The sequence below is a fragment of the Calonectris borealis genome, chromosome 35, assembly GCF_964195595.1.
Source record: "Calonectris borealis chromosome 35, bCalBor7.hap1.2, whole genome shotgun sequence".
NCBI lineage: Eukaryota > Metazoa > Chordata > Aves > Procellariiformes > Procellariidae > Calonectris > Calonectris borealis.
This window is the reverse complement of record NC_134346.1, coordinates 470,377-487,819: the sequence shown is the minus strand read 5'-3', so window position 1 is coordinate 487,819 and position 17,443 is coordinate 470,377. Positions and strand designations below refer to the sequence as shown.

The window sequence follows — 17,443 nt, the reverse complement described above, 5'->3', positions numbered from 1 at the left end:
GCCACAGGAGACCCCAGCCCCACAGCCCCCCTAGACCCCCCAGACATAGGGGACCCCAGCCCCACAGCCCCCTGGTGCCCCCCCAGACCCCACAGCCCCCCCAGACCCCCCAGCCATAGGGGACTCCAGCCCCACAGCCCCCTGGTGCCCCCCCAGACCCCACAGCCCCCCCAGCCATAGGGGACTCCAGCCCCACAGCCCCCTGGTGCCCCCCCAGACCCCCCAGCCATAGGAGACCCCAGCCCCACAGCCCCCTGGTGTCCCCCCAGACCCCCCAGCCATAGGGGACCCCAGCCCCACAGCCCCCTGGTGCCCCCCCAGACCCCCCAGCCATAGGGGACCCCAGCCCCACAGCCCCCTGGTGCCCCCCAGACCCCCCAGCCATAGGAGACCCCAGCCCCACAGCCCCCTGGTGCCCCCCCAGACCCCCCAGCCATAGGAGACCCCAGCCCCAAGCCCCCCCGCTGCCCCCCACCTCCGAAGACGTAGAGCCAGTCATCGACGAGGGCAGCGGCGTGGCCGGCCAGCCCGGGGGGCCGGGTGCCATTCTGGGGGTGCAGCTCCCGCCAGCCCCCCAGGAGGGGGTCGAAGACCCAGACGTCGCGGGCCAGCGCCCCCCCCGCCAGCTCGCCCCCGCTCAGCACCAGGGCGTCGCGCCAGCACGCGGCCACGTGCGAGTGCCGGGGGGCCTGCGGGGAGCGTCAGTGGGGGGACGGGGACCCCCAGCTGCGGGGGGGAGACGGGGGGGCCGCGGGGGGACACGCACCGGGGCCGGGGTCAGCTCCAGCCGGGACCAGCGGTTGGTGGTGAAGTTGTAAACCACGAGGTCGCCCAGCGCCTTGTTGAGGTCCAGACCTGGGGGGGGGGGACCCCCACATCAGGGCCCAGCCCCTTCCCCTGCAGCCCCCCGAGGGACCCCTAAGCCCCCGCTGCCTGCCCCCCCCGGCCCCACAGCCCCCCAGATCCTGCCTCCCACTACAGACCCCCACAGCCCCCTACACCCCCCAACCCCTCCCCATACCCCTCTACAGCCCCCCCAGCCCCATATCACCCCCCCATACCCCTCTAGAGCCCCCCATGGTCCAACATCCCCCCCATAACCCCCACAGCCCTGCCACCACCCTCTATAGCCCCCCAAGGCCCTATATCCCCCCCATGCCTCTCAACAGCCCCTCTACAGCCCCATCTCTCCCCCCATACCCTTCTAATAGCCCCCCACAACCCCATATCCCACCCTACAGTGCTCTATAGCCCCCCAGGATCCCATAGCCCTCCCCAGAGCCCCCCACAACCCCACATCCCACCCTACAGCACTCTATAGCCCCCCAGGATCCCATAGCCCTCCCCAGAGCCCCTCACAACCCCATATCCCTCCCCAGAGCCCCCCAGGATCCAATACCCCACCCCATAGCCCTCTGTAGCCCCCCAGGATCCCATAGCCCTCCCCAGAGCCCCTCAAAGATGCAGTATCCCACCCTATAGACTTCTAATAGCCCCCCACAACCCCATATCCCACCCCATAGCCCTCTACAGCCCCCCAGGATTCCATAGCCTTCCCCAGAGCCCCCCACAACCCCACATCCCACCCTACAGCCTTCTAATAGCCCCCCACAATCCCACATCCCTCCCCAGAGCCCCCCAGGATCTGATATCCCACCCCATATCCCTCTACAGCCCCCCAGGATCCCAGAGCCCTCCCCAGAGCCCCCCAGGATCCAATACCCCACCCCATAGCCCTCTATAGCCCCCCAGGATCCCGTATCCCTCCCCAGAGCCCCCCCAGAATGTGGTACCCCACCCTATAGACTTCTAATAGCCCCCCATAACCCCATATCCCACCCTACAGCCCTCTATAGCCCCCCAGGACCCCACATCCCTCCCCAGAGCCCCCCAGGATCCCACATCCCACCCCATAGCCCTCTATAGCCCCCCAGGATCCCGTATCCCTCCCCAGAGCCCCCCCAGAATGTGGTACCCCACCCTATAGACTTCTAATAGCCCCCCATAACCCTATATCCCACTCTATAGCTCTCTAAACCCCCCCAGGACCCCACATCCCTCCCCAGAGCCCCCCAGGATCCAATACCCCACCCCATAGTCCTCTACAGCCCCCCAGGATCCCACAGCCCTCCCCAGAGCCCCCCAGGATCCAATACCCCACCCTTTAGCCCTCTATAGCCCCCCAGGACCCCACATCCCTCCCCAGAGCCCCCCAGGATCCCACATCCCACCCCACAGCCCTCTATAGCCCCCCAGGATCCCGTATCCCTCCCCAGAGCCCCCCAGAATGTGGTACCCCACCCTATAGACTTCTAATAGCCCCCCCATAACCCCATATCCCACTCTATAGCCCTCTATAGCCCCCCAGGACCCCACAGCCCTCCCCAGAGCCCCCCAGGATCCAATACCCCACCCTTTAGCCCTCCATAGCCCCCCAGGACCCCACATCCCTCCCCAGAGCCCCCCAGGATCCAATACCCCACCCCATAGCCCTCTATAGCCCCCCAGGATCCCGTATCCCTCCCCAGAGCCCCCCAGGATCCAATACCCCACCCCATAGTCCTCTACAGCCCCCCAGGATCCCACAGCCCTCCCCAGAGCCCCCCAGGATGCGATATCCCACCCTACAGCCCCCCCCCCAGCCCCCAGCTGCCCCCCGACCCCCCGACTCACCCCCAAAGACGTAGAGGGCCCCGGCGCGGGGCAGGACGGCGCCGGCGGCGGCGGTGCGGGGCGGGAAGTCGGGGTCCCCCTCGCTGACGTTGTACCAGCGGCCGCCCCCCCGGTTCTCCCCCAGCGCCAGGTCGCACGCCCGCCCCACGAAGCCCGGCCGGCACTCGCAGCGCCCCGTGGCCTGCGGGCGACGGGGGGACGTGGCGGGATGTGGGTCCCCCGGGGGACCCCAAACTGGGGGACGCCGAGACCCCGGCCCCAGCAGGCTCTGCCCTTGGGGGTCCCACAGCCCCATCCCTGGGGGCTTGGGGGGGGGGGCAGCACATTTGGGGGTCCCCTAGCTCCACCTCCAGCACGTCTGGGGGCCCCCAGTGGGTTTGGGGGTCCCACAGCCCCATCCCTATGGGTATGGGGGGGTCTCCCACCCCCATCTCTGCAAGTTTGGGGTCCCCCAGCCCCATCCCTGGGGGTACAGGGGTCCCCCAGCCCCAAACCCACAGGTTTAGGGGTCCCCCAGCCCCATCCCTGTGGCTTCGGGGGTCCCCCAGCCCCATCCCTGTGGGTATGGGGAGGTCTCCCACCCCCATCTCTGCAAGTTTGGGGTCCCGCAGCCCCATCCCTGGGGCTACAGGGGTCCCCCAGCCCCAAACCCACAGGTTTAGGGGTCCCCCAGCCCCATCCCTGTGGCTTCGAGGGGGTCTCCCACCCCCATCTCTGCAAGTTTGGGGTCCCCCAGCCCCATCCCTGGGGGTACAGGGGTCCCCCAGCCCCAAACCCACAGGTTTAGGGATCCCCCAGCCCCATCCCTGTGGCTTTGGGGGTCCCCCAGCCCCATCCCTGTGGGTTTGGGGATCTTGCAGCCCCATTCCCACAGGTTTAGGAGTCCCCCATCCCCATCCCCACGGATTCACGGGTCCCCCAGCCCCTTCCCACGGGCCCGGGGGTCCCCCATCCCCATCCCCACGGATTCAGGGGTTCCCCAGCCCCTTCCCACGGGCCCAGGAGCCACCCAGCCCCATCCCCACGGATTCAGGGGTCCCCATCCCCACCCCTGCGGATTCAGGGGTCCCCCAGCCCCTTCCCTGTGCCTTCAGGGGTCCCCAGCCCCGTCCCTGTGCCTTTGGGGGTCCCCCATCCCCATCCCCACGGATTTAGGGGTCCCCATCCCTATCCCCATAGATTCAGGGGTCGCCCAGCCCCTTCCCATGGGCCCAGGGGCCCCTCAGCCCCATCCCCGCGGATTCAGGGGTCCCCAGCCCCGTCCCCACGGATTCAGGGGTCCCCAGCCCCATGGATTCAGGGGTCCCCCAGCCCCATCCCCGCGGATTCAGGGGTCCCCAGCCCCATCCCCATCCCCACGGATTCAGGGGTCCCCAGCCCCATCCCCGCGGATTAAGGGGTCCCCAGCCCCACAGATTCAGGGGTCCCCAGCCCCATCCCCGCGGATTCAGGGGTCCCCATCCCCATCCCCACGGATTCAGGGGTCCCCATCCCCGCGGATTCAGGGGTCCCCAGCCCCGTCCCGGGGGTCCCCACCTGGCTGCAGGTGCCGCCCTGGGGCTGGCAGTAGGCGGCGCAGTGGGGCTGGGCGCAGTCGGGGCCCCCCCAGCCGGGCTGGCACTGGCAGCGGCCCGGGGGGTGGCAGCCCCCCCGCCCCGAGCAGCCCCGCGGGCACAGCGAGACGCTGTAGCTGGCGTTGAAGCCCAGCAGGTTGTAGTTGGCGTCGCTGAAGAGGTGCAGCAGCATCTGGGGGGCCGGCAGGGCTCAGGGCGGCCGCGGGGCGCCCCCCGCACCCCGCAAGTGCCCCCGCACCCCCCATCGCCTTCCTACACCTCCCCACGGCCGCCCCACACCGCCCCCTACACCCCAAAGTCTTCTCGTGCACCCCACAAACACCCTAAGCCTCCCCCTGCACCCCACAGCCGCCCCCTGCACCCCAAAGTCTTCTCGTGCACCCCACAAACACCCTAAGCCTCCCCCTGCACCCCACAGCTGCCCCCTGCACCCCAAACACTTCTCGTGCACCCCACAACCACCCTAAGCCTCCTCCTGCACCCCACAGCCGCCCCCTGCACTCCAAAGTCTTCTCGTGCACCCCACAAACACCCTAAGCCTCCTCCTGCACCCCACAGCCGCCCCCTGCACCCCAAAATCTTCTCGTGCACCTCACAAACACCCTAAGCCTCCTCCTGCACCCCACAGCCGCCCCTGCACCCCAAAGTCTTCTCGTGCACCCCACAAACACCCTAAGCCTCCCCCTGCATGCCACAGCCGCCCCCTGCACCCCAAACACTTCTCGTGCACCCCACAAACACCCTAAGGCTCCCCCTGCACCCCACAGCCGCCCCCTGCACCCCAAAGTCTTCTCGTGCACCTCACAAACACCCTAAGCCTCCTCCTGCACCCCACAGCCGCCCCTGCACCCCAAAGTCTTCTCGTGCACCCCACAAACACCCTAAGGCTCCCCCTGCACCCCACAGCCGCCCCCTGCACCCCAAAATCTTCTCGTGCACCTCACAAACACCCTAAGCCTCCCCCTGCACCCCACAGCCGCCCCTGCACCCCAAAGTCTTCTCGTGCACCCCACAAACACCCTAAGCCTCCCCCTGCATGCCACAGCCGCCCCCTGCACCCCAAACACTTCTCGTGCACCCCACAAACACCCTAAGCCTCCTCCTGCACGCCACAGCCGCCCCCTGCACCCCAAACACTTCTCGTGCACCCCACAAACACCCTAAGCCTCCTCCTGCACCCCACAGCTGCTCCCTGCACCCCAAAGTTTTCTCGTGCACCCCACAAACACCCTAAGTCTCCTCCTGCACCCCACAGCCTCCCCCTGCACCCCAAACACTTCTCGTGCACCCCACAACCACCCTAAGCCTCCTTCTGCACCCCACAGCCGCCCCCTGCATCCCAAACACTTCTCGTGCACCCCACAACCACCCTAAGCCTCCCCCTGCACCCCACAGCCGCCCCCTGCACCCCAAAGTCTTCTCGTGCACCCCACAACCACCCTATAGCCTCCTCCTGCACCCCACAGCCGCCCCCTGCACCCCAAAGTCTTCTCGTGCACCCCACAACCACCCTAAGCCTCCCCCTGCACCCCACAGCCGCTGCCCAGCCCTTCCCCGCACGCCACAGCCGCCCCCCGGCCCCCCCGGCCCCCCCACCCGGGGGCACCTTGCCCGAGGTGGCCTCCAGGGGGGCGGGCAGGGTGCTGCCGCTGAGGCTGGCGAGGAGGGGGCTGCGGGGGGAGTCCCCGTCGTAGACGAAGAGGTAGTCGTAGGTGCACTCCGTGTCCATGAAGGTGAAGGTCAGCAGCACCCGGTGCCGCGGGCTGGGGGCTGGGGGGCACGGGGCGTCGGGGGGGGCCCCCAAACCCCGGGGGCAGCACGGCCCTGGGGCGTACGAGCCCCCCGGGATGGGGGCAGCGGGCGATGCGGGGTGTCCCACTCATCGGGGGCCCAGCTCGACCCCCCCACACACCACGCAGACGTGATGCTGGCCCCCCCAAAACCGTGGGGACCCAGGATGGGGTGGCCCAGGGGGACGGGGGTGTCTCAGGGGGGCTTCAGTGTGACTGGGATGCTTTGGGGTGCCCCGGGATAGTGGAGGGGGGGCTTATAGGGGTACGGGAGGGGGACCTTGGGGTGCCCCCAGGGGGTCTGGGGTCTCTCTGGAGCCCTATGGGGATACCGGGGGGACTTGTGATACCGCAACAGGGTCTGGTGTGTCTGGGAGAGAACTATAGTGATATCTGGGGGGGCTCTGGGGTGCCCCACGGGGGTCTGGGGATGCCTCTGGGGGGGCTTTAGGGATTCTGGGGGGGCTCTGGGGTGCCCCAAGGGGGTCTGGGGTGCCTCTGGGGGGGCTTTAGGGATGCTGGGGGGTCTCTGGGGTGCAACAAGGGGGTCTGGGGTGCCTCTGGGGGCACTTTAGGGATGCTGGGGGGGCTCTGGGGTGCTCCAAGGGGGTCTGGGGTGCCTCTGGGGGGGCTTTAGGGATGCTGGGGGGTCTCTGGGGTGCCTCTGGGGGGACTGTAGGGATGCTGGGGGGACCCTGGGGTGCCCCAGGGGCCACAGGAGCACTGGGGGGGCCCTGGGGGGCCCCGGGGTCCCGTCCCCGCTCACCTTCCACCAGCCACTCGCAGTTGCCGTTGACCGAGTAGTTGCCGGGGCCGTCGGTGACGAAGCCGGAGGGGCCCCGCAGCACCCGCCGCTGCCCCTTGCAGTCGCCGGCGCCGGCCCCGCGCACCCCGCTCAGCGCCAGGGCCAGCGCCAGCAGCGCCGGGGGGGCCGCCATGGCGGGGCGCGGGCCTCAGCGCCGGGGCAGCCCCATGCCGCCTGCGGGGGGGAGCGGGGTGAGCCAGGGGGCCTGGCCGGGGTGACCCTGAGGGCACCCCTGCCCCACAGGGACCCACCAGCCCCACAGGGACCCCAAGAGAACCCCCTGCCCCACAGGGACCCCCCAGCCCCACAGGGACCCCAAGAGAACCCCCAACCCCACAGGGACCCCCCCAACCTCACAGGGCCCCCCCAGCCCTACAGGGGACCCCACAAGAACCGCCAGCCCCACAGGGGACCCCCCAACCCCACAGGGACCCCCCCAACCTCACAGGGACCCCCCCAACCCCGCAGGGACCCCACAGCCCTACAGGGGACCCCACAAGAACCCCCAGCTCCACAGGGAGCCCCCAGCCCCACAGGGAGCCCACAGGGACCCCCTCAACCTCACAGGGGACCCCACAAGTACCCCCAGCCCCACAGAGGACCCCCCCAACCTCACAGGGCCCCCCCAGCCCCACAGGGGACCCCACAAGAACCCCCAGCCCCACAGGGGACCCCCCAACCCCTCCGGACCCCCCCAGCCCCACAGGGACCCCAGAGGCCCCCCCAGCCCCCCACGGGATGCTGTGGGCCCCCTCCCCGCCGCTATAGGACGCTGCAGCCCCCCCCCCCCCATAGGTCCCCCCGTGGGGCGCACCGGGCCCGCCCGGGGCACTCCAGGCCCGGCGCACCCCCACGGGGGCTGGGGGGGTCCCACGGGCCTGTGAGGGGTCTGAAGGGGCTGGGGGGGCCCGGAGGGGTGCCGGGGCGCTGGGGGGCTCTGCGGCGTCCCCACAGGGCGCCTATAGGACCCCTATAGGGCCCCTACACATCCCCCCCCGCCCCTCACCCGCTGGCGGCGGCTCCTCAGGGCGGTGGCGGAATCCCGGGCCCGGAGCAACGAGACGAGGGGCCAGAGCGGCCGCGCCGGAGGGAGGGGCGGGGCTACGGCGGCGGCGCGGAGCAGCGAGAGGCGGGGCCAGAGCGGTGCCGCCGGGGGCAGCGAGAGGAGGCGGGGCGAGCGGGACAGTGCGCCGCCCACCAGCGAGACCAGCGGCCAGAGCGCCCCCTAGCGCGGGCTCCGGCGGCCCCCGCCCCCCCGGCACTGCGCAGCCCCTGGAAACACCAGAAATCGCTTTATTTCGGCAAAATCTTTCTCGCCGGAAACGGGGGGCGCGGGGGGACCCGCTAGGCCCGGGGGGCGGGGGGCCGGGGGCCCGGCCCGGGGGGGGGCGCAGGGACGGGACCCGGGGGCTCTTCGGGTCCCTGGGGGGGGGGCTGGGGGTGCCCCTGGGCCTGGATTCGGGGTCCCCCTGGGGCTGGATTTGGGGTCCCTGTGGGGCAGGACTGGGGGTGCCCCTGGGCCTGGATTCGGGGTCCCCCTGGGGCTGGATTCGGGGTCCCTGTGGGGCTGGATTCGGGGTCCCTGTGGGGTAGGACTGGGGGTGCCCCTGGGGCTGGATTCGGGGTCCCTGTGGGGCTGGATTTGGGGTCCCTGTGGGGCAGGGCTGGGGGTGCCCCTGGGCCTGGATTCGGGGTCCCCCTGGGGCTGGATTCGGGGTCCCTGTGGGGTAGGACTGGGGGTGCCCCTGGGCCTGGATTCGGGGTCCCCCTGGGGCTGGATTTGGGGTCCCTGTGGGGCAGGACTGGGGGTCCCTGTGGGCCTGGATTGGGGGTCCCTGTGGGGCTGGAATTGGGGTTCCCCTGGGCCAATACTTGGGGTCCCCCTGGGGCAGGATTCAGGGTCCCTGTGGGGCTGGATTTGGGGTCTCTGTGGGGCTGGATTTGGGGTCACTCTGGGGTGGGACTTGGGGTCCCTGTGGGGCAGGACTGGGGGTCCCTGTGGGGTTGGATTCGGGGTCCCTGTGGGGCAGGATTCGGGGTCCCCCTGGGGCAATACTTGAGGTCCCTGTGGGGTTGGATTTGGGGTCCCTGTGGGGCAGGACTGGGGGTCCCTGTGGGGCTGGATTCGGGGTCCCCCTGGAGCAGGATTCGGGGTCATGTAGGGCAATACTTGGGGTCCCTGTAGGGTAGGACTGGGGGTCCCTATGGGGCTGGATTTGGGGTCCCTGTGGGGCTGGATTCGGGGTCCTGTGGGGCAATACTTGGGGTCCCCGCGGGGGCGGGACGGGGGGGCCATGGGGCAGAAGGGCCCCCCCATGGCGGGGGGCTACAAGTGCCGCCCCCCGCCCGTGTGCATGCTGAAGTACTCGGTGTAGCCATTGGGGGCGGGGGGGGGGGGCGCCTGCAGCTGGGAGGGGGGGCCCTGGCCCTCGCCCCCCGCCCCGGCACTCTTCTGGGGGGCGCGAGGGGCCCCCAGATCTGTCGTGGTCACCACGCGCCCGGGGGGGGGTCCCCACTCCGCCGCTGCCGTCTCCTCCACCTGCTTCCGCGCCTGCTGGGGGGCAGAGAGATGCTTTTGGGGGGGTCCCGTTTTGGGGGGGTCCCCTGCCACTCCCAGGCCGGGTTGGAGGGGTCCCCTCCAAATGCTGGGACCCGGATGGTTTTGGGGGGTCCCCTCCCATCCCTGGAGCCCGGAAGGTTTTGGGGAGGTCCCCTCCCATTTCTGGAGCCTGGATGGTTTTGGGGGTCCCCCCCCCCATTTCTGGCATGCAGGTGTTTTGGGGGGTCCGCTTCCATCCCTGGAGCCCAGCTGGTTTTGGGGGGTCCTCTCTCATCCCTGGAGCCTGGATGGTTTTGGGGGGTCCACTCCCATCGCTGGAGCCCGGATGGTTTTGGGGGGTCCACTCCCATCGCTGGAGCCCAGCTGGTTTTGGGGGGGTCCCCTCCCATCCCTTGGAGCCCGGATGGTTTTGGGGGGTCCGCTCCCATCCCTGGAGCCCAGCTGGTTTTGGGGGGTCCCCTCCCACCCCTGGAGCCCGGATGGTTTTGGGGGTCCCCCCTCCCATTTCTGGCATGCAGATGTTTTGGGGGTCTGCTCCCATCCCCGGAGCCCGGATGGTTTTGGGGGTCCCCCCTCCCATTTCTGGCATGGAGATGTTTTGGGGGGTCTGCTCCCATCCCCGGAGCCCGGATGGTTTTGGGGGTCCCCCCTCCCATTTCTGGCACGCAGATGTTTTGGGGGGGGTCCCCTCCCATCCCCGGAGCCCGGCTGCTTTCGGGGGGCCCCCTCCCGCCCCCCGGGACCCCTCCGACTCACGCCGGGGCCGGGGGGGGGGATGGAGAAGAGCTCGGTGAAGTTGGGGACGGAGTCGCTGATGAAGGTGACGTTGCCGTAGCCGTGCCGGGGGGGGAACTTGGCGGCCGCCCCCCCCTCGGCGGAGCCGATCTGGGAGGTCCGGACGTGGTAGGGGAAGTTCTTGTTGGCGGCCGAGGGGCGCGTCATCACCTGGGGGGGCAGGGCAGGGGGTGAGGGGGGCCCCGCGCCCCCCGCCCCCCGCCGCGGGGACCCCCGGCGCACCAGGAAGACGGCGTGGGCGTAGAGGTGGATCCCCAGCTGGATCCCGTTGACGATCTTCTCCCGCGCCCACTTGGGGATCCCGAAGTTGGCGATCAGTGCCGTCACCGGCACCGCGAAGAACCTGCGGCAGCGGCAGCGGCGGCGGCCCTCGTGCGAGCCCCGGCCCTCGTGCGAGCCCCGGCCCTTGCACGCTCGTCCAGCCGGGCGAGCCCCGTGCAAACCCTGACCTTGTGCAAACCCCGGCCCTCGCACGCTCGTCCAGCCGGGCGAGCCCCGTGCAAACCCTGACCTTGTGCAAACCCCGGCCCTTGCACGCTCGTCCAGCCGCGCGATCCCCGGGCGATCCCCGTGCAAACCCTGACCTCGTGCCAGCCCCGGCCCTTGCATGCTCGTCCAGCCGGGCGAGCCCCGGGCGAGCCCCGTGCAAACCCTGACCTTGTGCCAGCCCCGGCCCTTGCACGCTCGTCCAGCCGGGCGAGCCCTGTGCAAACCCTGACCTTGTGCAAACCCCGACCTTGTGCAAACCCCGGCCCTTGCACGCTCGTCCAGCTGGGCAAGCCCCGTGCAAACCCCGGCCCCGTGCAAACTCCAGCCCCGTGCAAACCCCGGCCCTTGCACGCTCGTCCAGCCGGGCGAGCCCCGTGCAAACCCCATCCCCGTGCAAACTCCAGCCCTGTGCACGCCCATGCTGCTGTGCGAGCCCCGTGCAACCACCGTCCCCGTGCACACCCCCTCCCCGTGCACACCCCCTCCCCTCGCACGCCCCCTCCCCGTGCACACCCCCTCCCCGTGCACACCCTCTCCCCTCGCACGCCCCCTCCCCGTGCAAACCCCCTCCCCTCGCACGCCCCCTCCCCGTGCCCACCCCCTCCCCGTGCACACCCTCTCCCCTCGCACGCCCCCTCCCCGTGCAAACCCCCTCCCCGTGCAAACCCCCTCCCCTCGCACACCCCCTCCCCTCGCACGCCCCCTCCCCTCGCACACCCCCTCCCCGTGCAAACCCCCTCCCCGTGCACGCCCCCTCCCCTCGCACGCCCCCTCCCCGTGCACACCCCCTCCCCGTGCACGCCCCCTCCCCTCGCACGCCCCCTCCCCGTGCACACCCCCACCCCGTGCACACCCCCTCCCCGTGCACACCCCCTCCCCTCGCACACCCCCTCCCCGTGCACACCCCCTCCCCTCGCACACCCCCTCCCCTCGCACGCCCCCTCCCCTCGCCCGCCCCCTCCCTGTGCGCATCCCCTCCCCTCGCCCACCCGCCAGCCGTGCAAGCCCCATGCAAGCCCCGTCCCCGTGCAAACCCCCTCCCCTCGCCCGCCCCCTCCCCTCGCCCGCCCGCCGGCCGTGCGAGCCCGCCCCCGCAGCCCCCGCCGCGGCCCGCACCAGAGGGTGTAGGCGGCGAAGAAGGGCAGGTAGAACGGCTGCTTCTCGGGGACCCGCTTCAGCGTCACCAGGACGGCGCCGCAGAACCAGAGGTAGGCGAGGAACTGCAGCCCGATCAGCCCGTAGCCCGCCGGCGACTCGTAGGTGTACAGCACCTGCGCCGGGTCGAAGAACTGCGCCCCCCCCCCCCCCAAATACCCCCCCGGTCAGCGGGGCTGGGGGCGCCCGGCGGGGCGGGGGGGCGGGGGTCTCACCTCGGCCTCGTAGGTGAGGAGGACGACGTGGGTGATGCTGTAGAGCGTCATGTAGACCGAGAGCCGGACCGAGCCCGCGTGGCTGATGCGGCCCCTGGGGGGGGGGCAGCCCCGTAGCAGCCCCGCGGCGGCCCCGCGGCCCCGGCCGGCTCTGCCCCGCGGCTGGGGGCTCTCCCGCGGCCCCCCCAGCCACCCCACGGCTGTGCCCTGGCCCTATAGCTCTGCCCTGGCCCTATAGCTGTGCCCTATAGCCACCCCACGGCTGTGCCCTGGCCCTATAGCTGTGCCCTGGCCCTATAGCTGTGCCCTATAGCCACCCCACGGCTGTCCCCTGGCCCCTATAGCTGTCCCCTATAGCCACCCCACGGCTGTCCCCTGGCCCCTATAGCTGTCCCCTATAGCCACCCCACGGCTGTCCCCTGGCCCTATAGCTGTGCCCTAGCCCTATAGCTGTCCCCTATAGCCACCCCACGGCTGTCCCCTGGCCCCTATAGCTGTCCCCTATAGCCACCCCATGGCTGTCCCCTGGCCCTATAGCTGTCCCCTGGCCCTATAGCTGTCCCCTATAGCCACCCCACGGCTGTGCCCTGGCCCTATAGCTGTCCCCTATAGCCACCCCACGGCTGTCCCCTGGCCCTATAGCTGTCCCCTATAGCCACCCCACAGCTGTCCCCTGTACCCTATAGCCGTCCCTGGTCTCTATAGATGTCCCCTGGCCCCTATAGCCATCCCCTGGCCCCTATAGCCGTCCGCCGGCCCCTATAGGCATCCCCCCGGTACCTGGTGACGGTGAAGCCCTTGCCCAGGAGGATGAGCATGAGGAGGAAGATGAGGAAGCTGACGGAGAACAGCAGCTTGGCTGGGGGGGAGGAGAGCTGGCACCAGCGCCGGGGGGCACGAGGGGCCGCGCGTCGCACACCCATGCACGAGGGGCCGTGCGTCGCACACCCATGCACGAGGGCCGCGCGTCGCACACCCATGCACGAGGGCCGTGTGTCGCACACCCATGCGCGAGGGCCGTGCGTCGCACACCCATGCGCGAGGGCCGCGCGTTGCACACCCATGCGCGAGGGCCGCGCGTCGCACACACGCGTGCCAGCAGCCACCCGCCCCCCCCCGGTGCGTCGCACGAGGGCCGCGCACCCACCCAGGATCTTGAGGCTGCCGCTGCCGACGCCGTCGCAGGCGTACTGGCCCCAGTAGACGCAGCAGAAGAGCAGGCTGAGGACTGGGGGGGCACGGGGGGGGGGGTGAGTGAGGGGACCCCGGCCCCCCCCCCAAGCCCCCCCAAGCCCCCCTGGCTCACCCTCCACGCCGGCGGCCGCCATGAACATCTTGTAGGTGGTGTGGAGCAGCTGCCGGCCCTTCAGCAGGTCTGGGGGGGCCGGGGGGGCATCAGCACCGTGACACACCCCCCCCCGCATGGCCCCCCCGGCCCCCCCACTCACAGCCGAAGTAGCAGGAGACGAGGAAGATGAGGATGAAGATGAGGAGGAAGGTGATGTCCGTCTCCAGGATGCCTGGAGGGGGGTGGGGGGGGTTGATTTACCCCCTGCGCGTCCCCCATGAGCCCCCCAATACCGACCAGGGCACCCCACAGACACCTCCCCCAACCCCTGCACTGCAGCCCCCCCATGTCCCCCTTATTCCCCCCTCCCTGTTGCAGCCCCCCCATGTCCCCCCCTGCACTGCAGCCCCCCCATGTCCCCCCCATTCCCCCTCCCTGTTGCAGTCCCCCCATTTGCACCCCTACATCGCAGCCCCCCCATGTCCCCCCCTGCACTGCAGCCCCCCCATGTCCCCCCCATTCCCCCTCCCTGTTGCAGCCCCCCCATTTGCACCCCTACATCGCAGCCCCCCCATGTCCCCCCCTGCACTGCAGCCCCCCCATGTCCCCCCTGTTCCCCCTCCCTGTGGCAGCCCCCCCTTGCCCCCCCGGCCGGGGCCGCACCGAACTCATCGGCGGAGAAGTGCCGGGTCCAGAAGGATTTCCCGTTGGTCAGCACCATCTCGTACTCCAGCTCCAGCCCGTCGCCCTGGGGGGGTCCCGGGGTCAGGGGGGGCCCGGGCGCGGCGGGAGGGGGTCCGGGGGGGTACTCACCCCACATTTGCTGAGGGCCACGTACCACCAGCGCTCGCGGACGGAGCGGAAGCTGCGGCCGCTGGCGCAGCTCAGGTACCGCACCGAGTCCTCCAGCAGCACCTGGGGGGGGGGAGCGTCAGCCGGGGACCCCCCCGGACCCCCCCCAGGACCCCCGCGGGACCCCCGTACCTGGCAGCCCGACCAGGCGTACTGGGTGGTGAGGTTGATGACCTGGTTGTTCTCGGGGCGGATCACCGACTCCTTGGCCAGGCAGTCCTGGGGGGCACGGCGTGGGCACGGACCCCCCCCCAGCACCCCGGCCCCCCCCAGCAGCCCCAGGGCACCCCCGGGCCTCCTGCACCCCAACGCAGTGGAGCCCCCAGACCCTGATAAACCCCCAGACCCCGTTATAACGATGCCCCCAGACTCACCCCAATGCCTGCAGACCCCTCACAGCCCCCAGACCCCCTATACCCCTAGACCCCGATGCACCCCAATCCCTGCACACCCTCTCTACTCCCCCAGACCCCCTATACCCCCCCAGACCCCAATAAACCCCCTGACTCTGGTGCACCCCAATCCCTGCAGGGCCCCTGTACCCCCCCAGACCCCAATATACCCCCCAGACCCAAATAAACCCCAGATCCTGATGCACCCTAATCCCTGCATAGTCCCTATGCACCCCCAGACCCCAATACACCCCCCCAGACCCCAATATACCCCCAGACCTCAATAAAGCCCCCCAGACCCCAATAAAGCCCCCAGACCCTGATGAACCCCAGTCCCTGCAGAGCCCTTGTACCCCCCCAGACCCCAATAAAGCCCCCCAGACCCCAATAAAGCCCCCAGACCCTGATGAACCTCAGTCCCTGCAGAGCCCCTGTACCCCCCCAGACCCCAATACACCCCCCAGACCCAAATATCCCCCAGACCCTGATGAACCCCAGTCCCTGCAGAGCCCCTGTACCCCCCCAGACCCCAATACACCCCCCAGACCCAAATATCCCCCAGACCCTGATGAACCCCAGTCCCTGCAGAGCCCCTGTACCCCCCCAGACCCCAATCCACCCCCCAGACCCCCGGACCCCCATCCCACCTTGTTGCCCTTCTTGTAGACGGCCGGCCATTGCGAGGGGTCGTCGAAGTAGAGCAGGATGTTCTCGCAGCACTTGGCCTGGGGGGGTCGGGGGGTCAGGGGGGGTCAGCGGCGCGGGGGGACCCCCGCGTCTGGGCAGGCGTGAGCCCCCCACTCACCTCGGGGTATCGGAAGTGGAAATCGAGGCGCCCGTAGTCGGAGAGGAAGCAGAAGCGGGTCAGGAACACCCAGTCCTGGGGGGCAGCGGGGGTCAGGGGGGGCCCCGGTGTCTGGGACCCCCGGCCCTGCTCCCCCCCCGCCCTGCTGCCTGGGGGACCCTGCCCCCTCCGCCCCCCAGGACTCCCCCATTGCACCCCAGGGACCCCCCCAGACCCCCAGGGACCCCCCTCCAGGGGACCCAGGCACCCGCCACCCGATCCGGCCGTGGCCATGGTGACACGGCGTCCGGCAGGGCCCGGGCCTGGGGCCCCCACGGGGGATGGGGGGACACGGGGGGGGTGCTGGGGGGGCACCCTCATCCTCAGGACCCCCCTGCATCCCCGCCGTTGTCACGGCAACGGCCCTGCTCCGGGTTTCCACGGCAACGGCCGAGCAGGCCCGGGTGGGAGCTGGGAAGCGGGGGGTCCCCGACCCCCGCGGACCCCCAGAGCCCCCCCCCCGGCCCCACAGCCTCCCAGGACCCCCCAAGAGAAACAGGGGGCGGGCGCAAATGAGGGGTCCCGGGGCAGAACGGGGGGGGGTCCCGGTGCAAAAGGGGGCCCCGGTGCAAAGCAGCGGGGGTCCCGGTGCAAAAGCGGGTCCCGGTGCAAATAGGGGAGGGGGGTCACGGTGCAAAAGGAGGGGGTCGTGATGCAAAAGGGGGTCCCGGTGCAAAACGGGGGCGGTCCCAGTGCAAAAAGGGGGTCCCGGTGCAGAAAGGGGAGGGGTCCCGGTGCAAACCGGGGCGGGTCCCGGTGCAGAACGGGGAGGGGTCCCGGTGCAAAAAGGGAGTCCCGGTGCAAACCGGGCGGGGGGGCCCGTGCAAAAAGGGGGTCCCGGTGCAAAATGGGGAGGGGTCCCGGTGCAAAAAGGGGGTCCCGGTGCAGAACGGGGACGATCCCGGTGCAAAAAGGGGGTCCTGGTGCAGAAAGGGGAGGGGTCCCGGTGCAAACCGGGGGGGGTCCCGGATCAGAAAGGGGGTCCCGGTGCAGAACGGGGAGGAGTCCCGGTGCAAAAAGGGGGTCCCGGTGCAAACCGAGGGGGGTCCCGGTGCAAAAAGGGGGTCCTGGTGCAAAACGGGGAGGGGTCCCGGTACAAAAAGGGGGTCCCGGGTGCAAAACGGGGAGGGTCCCGGTGCAAAACGGGGGGGTCCCGGTGCATCCCCGCTCACCTCCTTGGTGCTGATGCGGCCCCGCACGTACTTGGCGCCGCCGCCCGCGGGCAGCAGCAGCAGCAGCAGCGGCAGCAGCAGCGCCGGGACCCGCCGGGGCGCCCCCCCGGGCCGCGACCCCCCCGCGACCCCCCCCCGCCGCCGCCGCCGCCGCAGCCCCATCGCCCCCGGCCCGTGCGCGCTCCCGGGCGCGGCCCCGGCAGCGGCCCCGCCCCCCGGCACAGGCCCCGCCCCGCCCCCGGGACAGGCACCGGCACCGGCCCCGCCCCCCGGCACAGGCACGGGCACCGGCCCAGGCAGCGGCCCCGCCCCCCGGCACAGGCCCCGCCCCCGTCCAGACACCAGCCCAGGCAGCGGCCCCGCCCCCCAGCACAGGCCCCGCCCCCCCCGGCCCCGGCAGCGAGACCGCGCCGGGGAAGTCTGCCAGCACGGCGCCCTCCTCCCAGTATAACCCAGTATAACCCAGTGCCGCCCAGTATAACGCGGGCAGCCCTGTGCAACACAGCACCCTCTCCCAGTATAACCCAGTGCCGCCCAGTATAACGCGGGCAGCCCTGTGCAACACAGCACCCTCTCCCAGTATAACCCAGTGCCGCCCAGTATAACGCGGGCAGCCCTGTGCAACACAGCACCCTCTCCCAGTATAACCCAGTGCCGCCCAGTATAACGCGGGCAGCCCTGTGCAACACAGCACCCTCTCCCAGTATAACCCAGTGCCACCCAGTATAACGTGGGCAGCCCTGCAACACAGCACCCTCTCCCAGTATAACCCAGTGCCACTCAGTATAACCCTGCGCCCCCCCCCCGTGCACCCCAGGGCTCTTCCTCCCAGTACGGCC

At 70.7% G+C, this 17,443-nt stretch overlaps 2 protein-coding genes across 2 annotated transcripts in view; both read right to left on the bottom strand.

Annotated features, from left to right (window-relative positions):
• MEGF8 (multiple EGF like domains 8) overlaps positions 1–7,922 on the bottom strand; it is a 37,686-nt gene extending 29,764 nt beyond the window's left edge. The window contains exons 1-7 of the mRNA XM_075135002.1: positions 7,849–7,922; positions 6,804–7,016; positions 5,854–6,017; positions 4,210–4,419; positions 2,674–2,854; positions 767–855; positions 476–689 (exon numbers count right to left, since the gene is read on the bottom strand). Coding sequence (XP_074991103.1) covers positions 476–689; positions 767–855; positions 2,674–2,854; positions 4,210–4,419; positions 5,854–6,017; positions 6,804–6,975 — 1,030 coding nt within the window. The 5' untranslated portion in view covers positions 6,976–7,016; positions 7,849–7,922. The remainder of the gene's footprint in view (positions 1–475; positions 690–766; positions 856–2,673; positions 2,855–4,209; positions 4,420–5,853; positions 6,018–6,803; positions 7,017–7,848) is intronic.
• Positions 7,923–8,115: 193 nt separating this feature from the next.
• Positions 8,116–16,766, bottom strand: TMEM145 (transmembrane protein 145). The gene is made up of 15 exons (XM_075134977.1): positions 16,605–16,766; positions 15,394–15,468; positions 15,236–15,313; positions 14,329–14,415; positions 14,158–14,259; positions 14,008–14,092; positions 13,505–13,576; positions 13,363–13,431; positions 13,204–13,284; positions 12,837–12,915; positions 12,057–12,150; positions 11,803–11,975; positions 10,420–10,540; positions 10,159–10,347; positions 8,116–9,393 (listed from the first exon to the last, which is right to left on the bottom strand). The coding sequence occupies exons 1-15, from the start codon at positions 16,764–16,766 to the stop codon at positions 9,169–9,171; spliced, it is 1,692 nt and encodes a 563-aa protein (XP_074991078.1). The 3' UTR covers positions 8,116–9,168.
• Between the last annotated feature and the right edge of the window lie 677 nt (positions 16,767–17,443).

Excerpts from the sequence above, each read along its gene's own strand:
- TMEM145 (XM_075134977.1), bottom strand. The coding sequence starts at position 16,766 with ATGGGGCTGCGGCGGCGGCGGCGGCGGGGGGGGGTCGCGGGGGGGTCG. Across the intron at positions 15,469-16,604 it reads GCCGCATCAGCACCAAGGAG|GACTGGGTGTTCCTGACCCG; the intron begins GTGAGCGGGGAT and ends GCTGCCCCCCAG. Across the intron at positions 12,151-12,836 it reads AAGGGCTTCACCGTCACCAG|GGGCCGCATCAGCCACGCGG; the intron begins GTACCGGGGGGA and ends CCCCCCCCCCAG.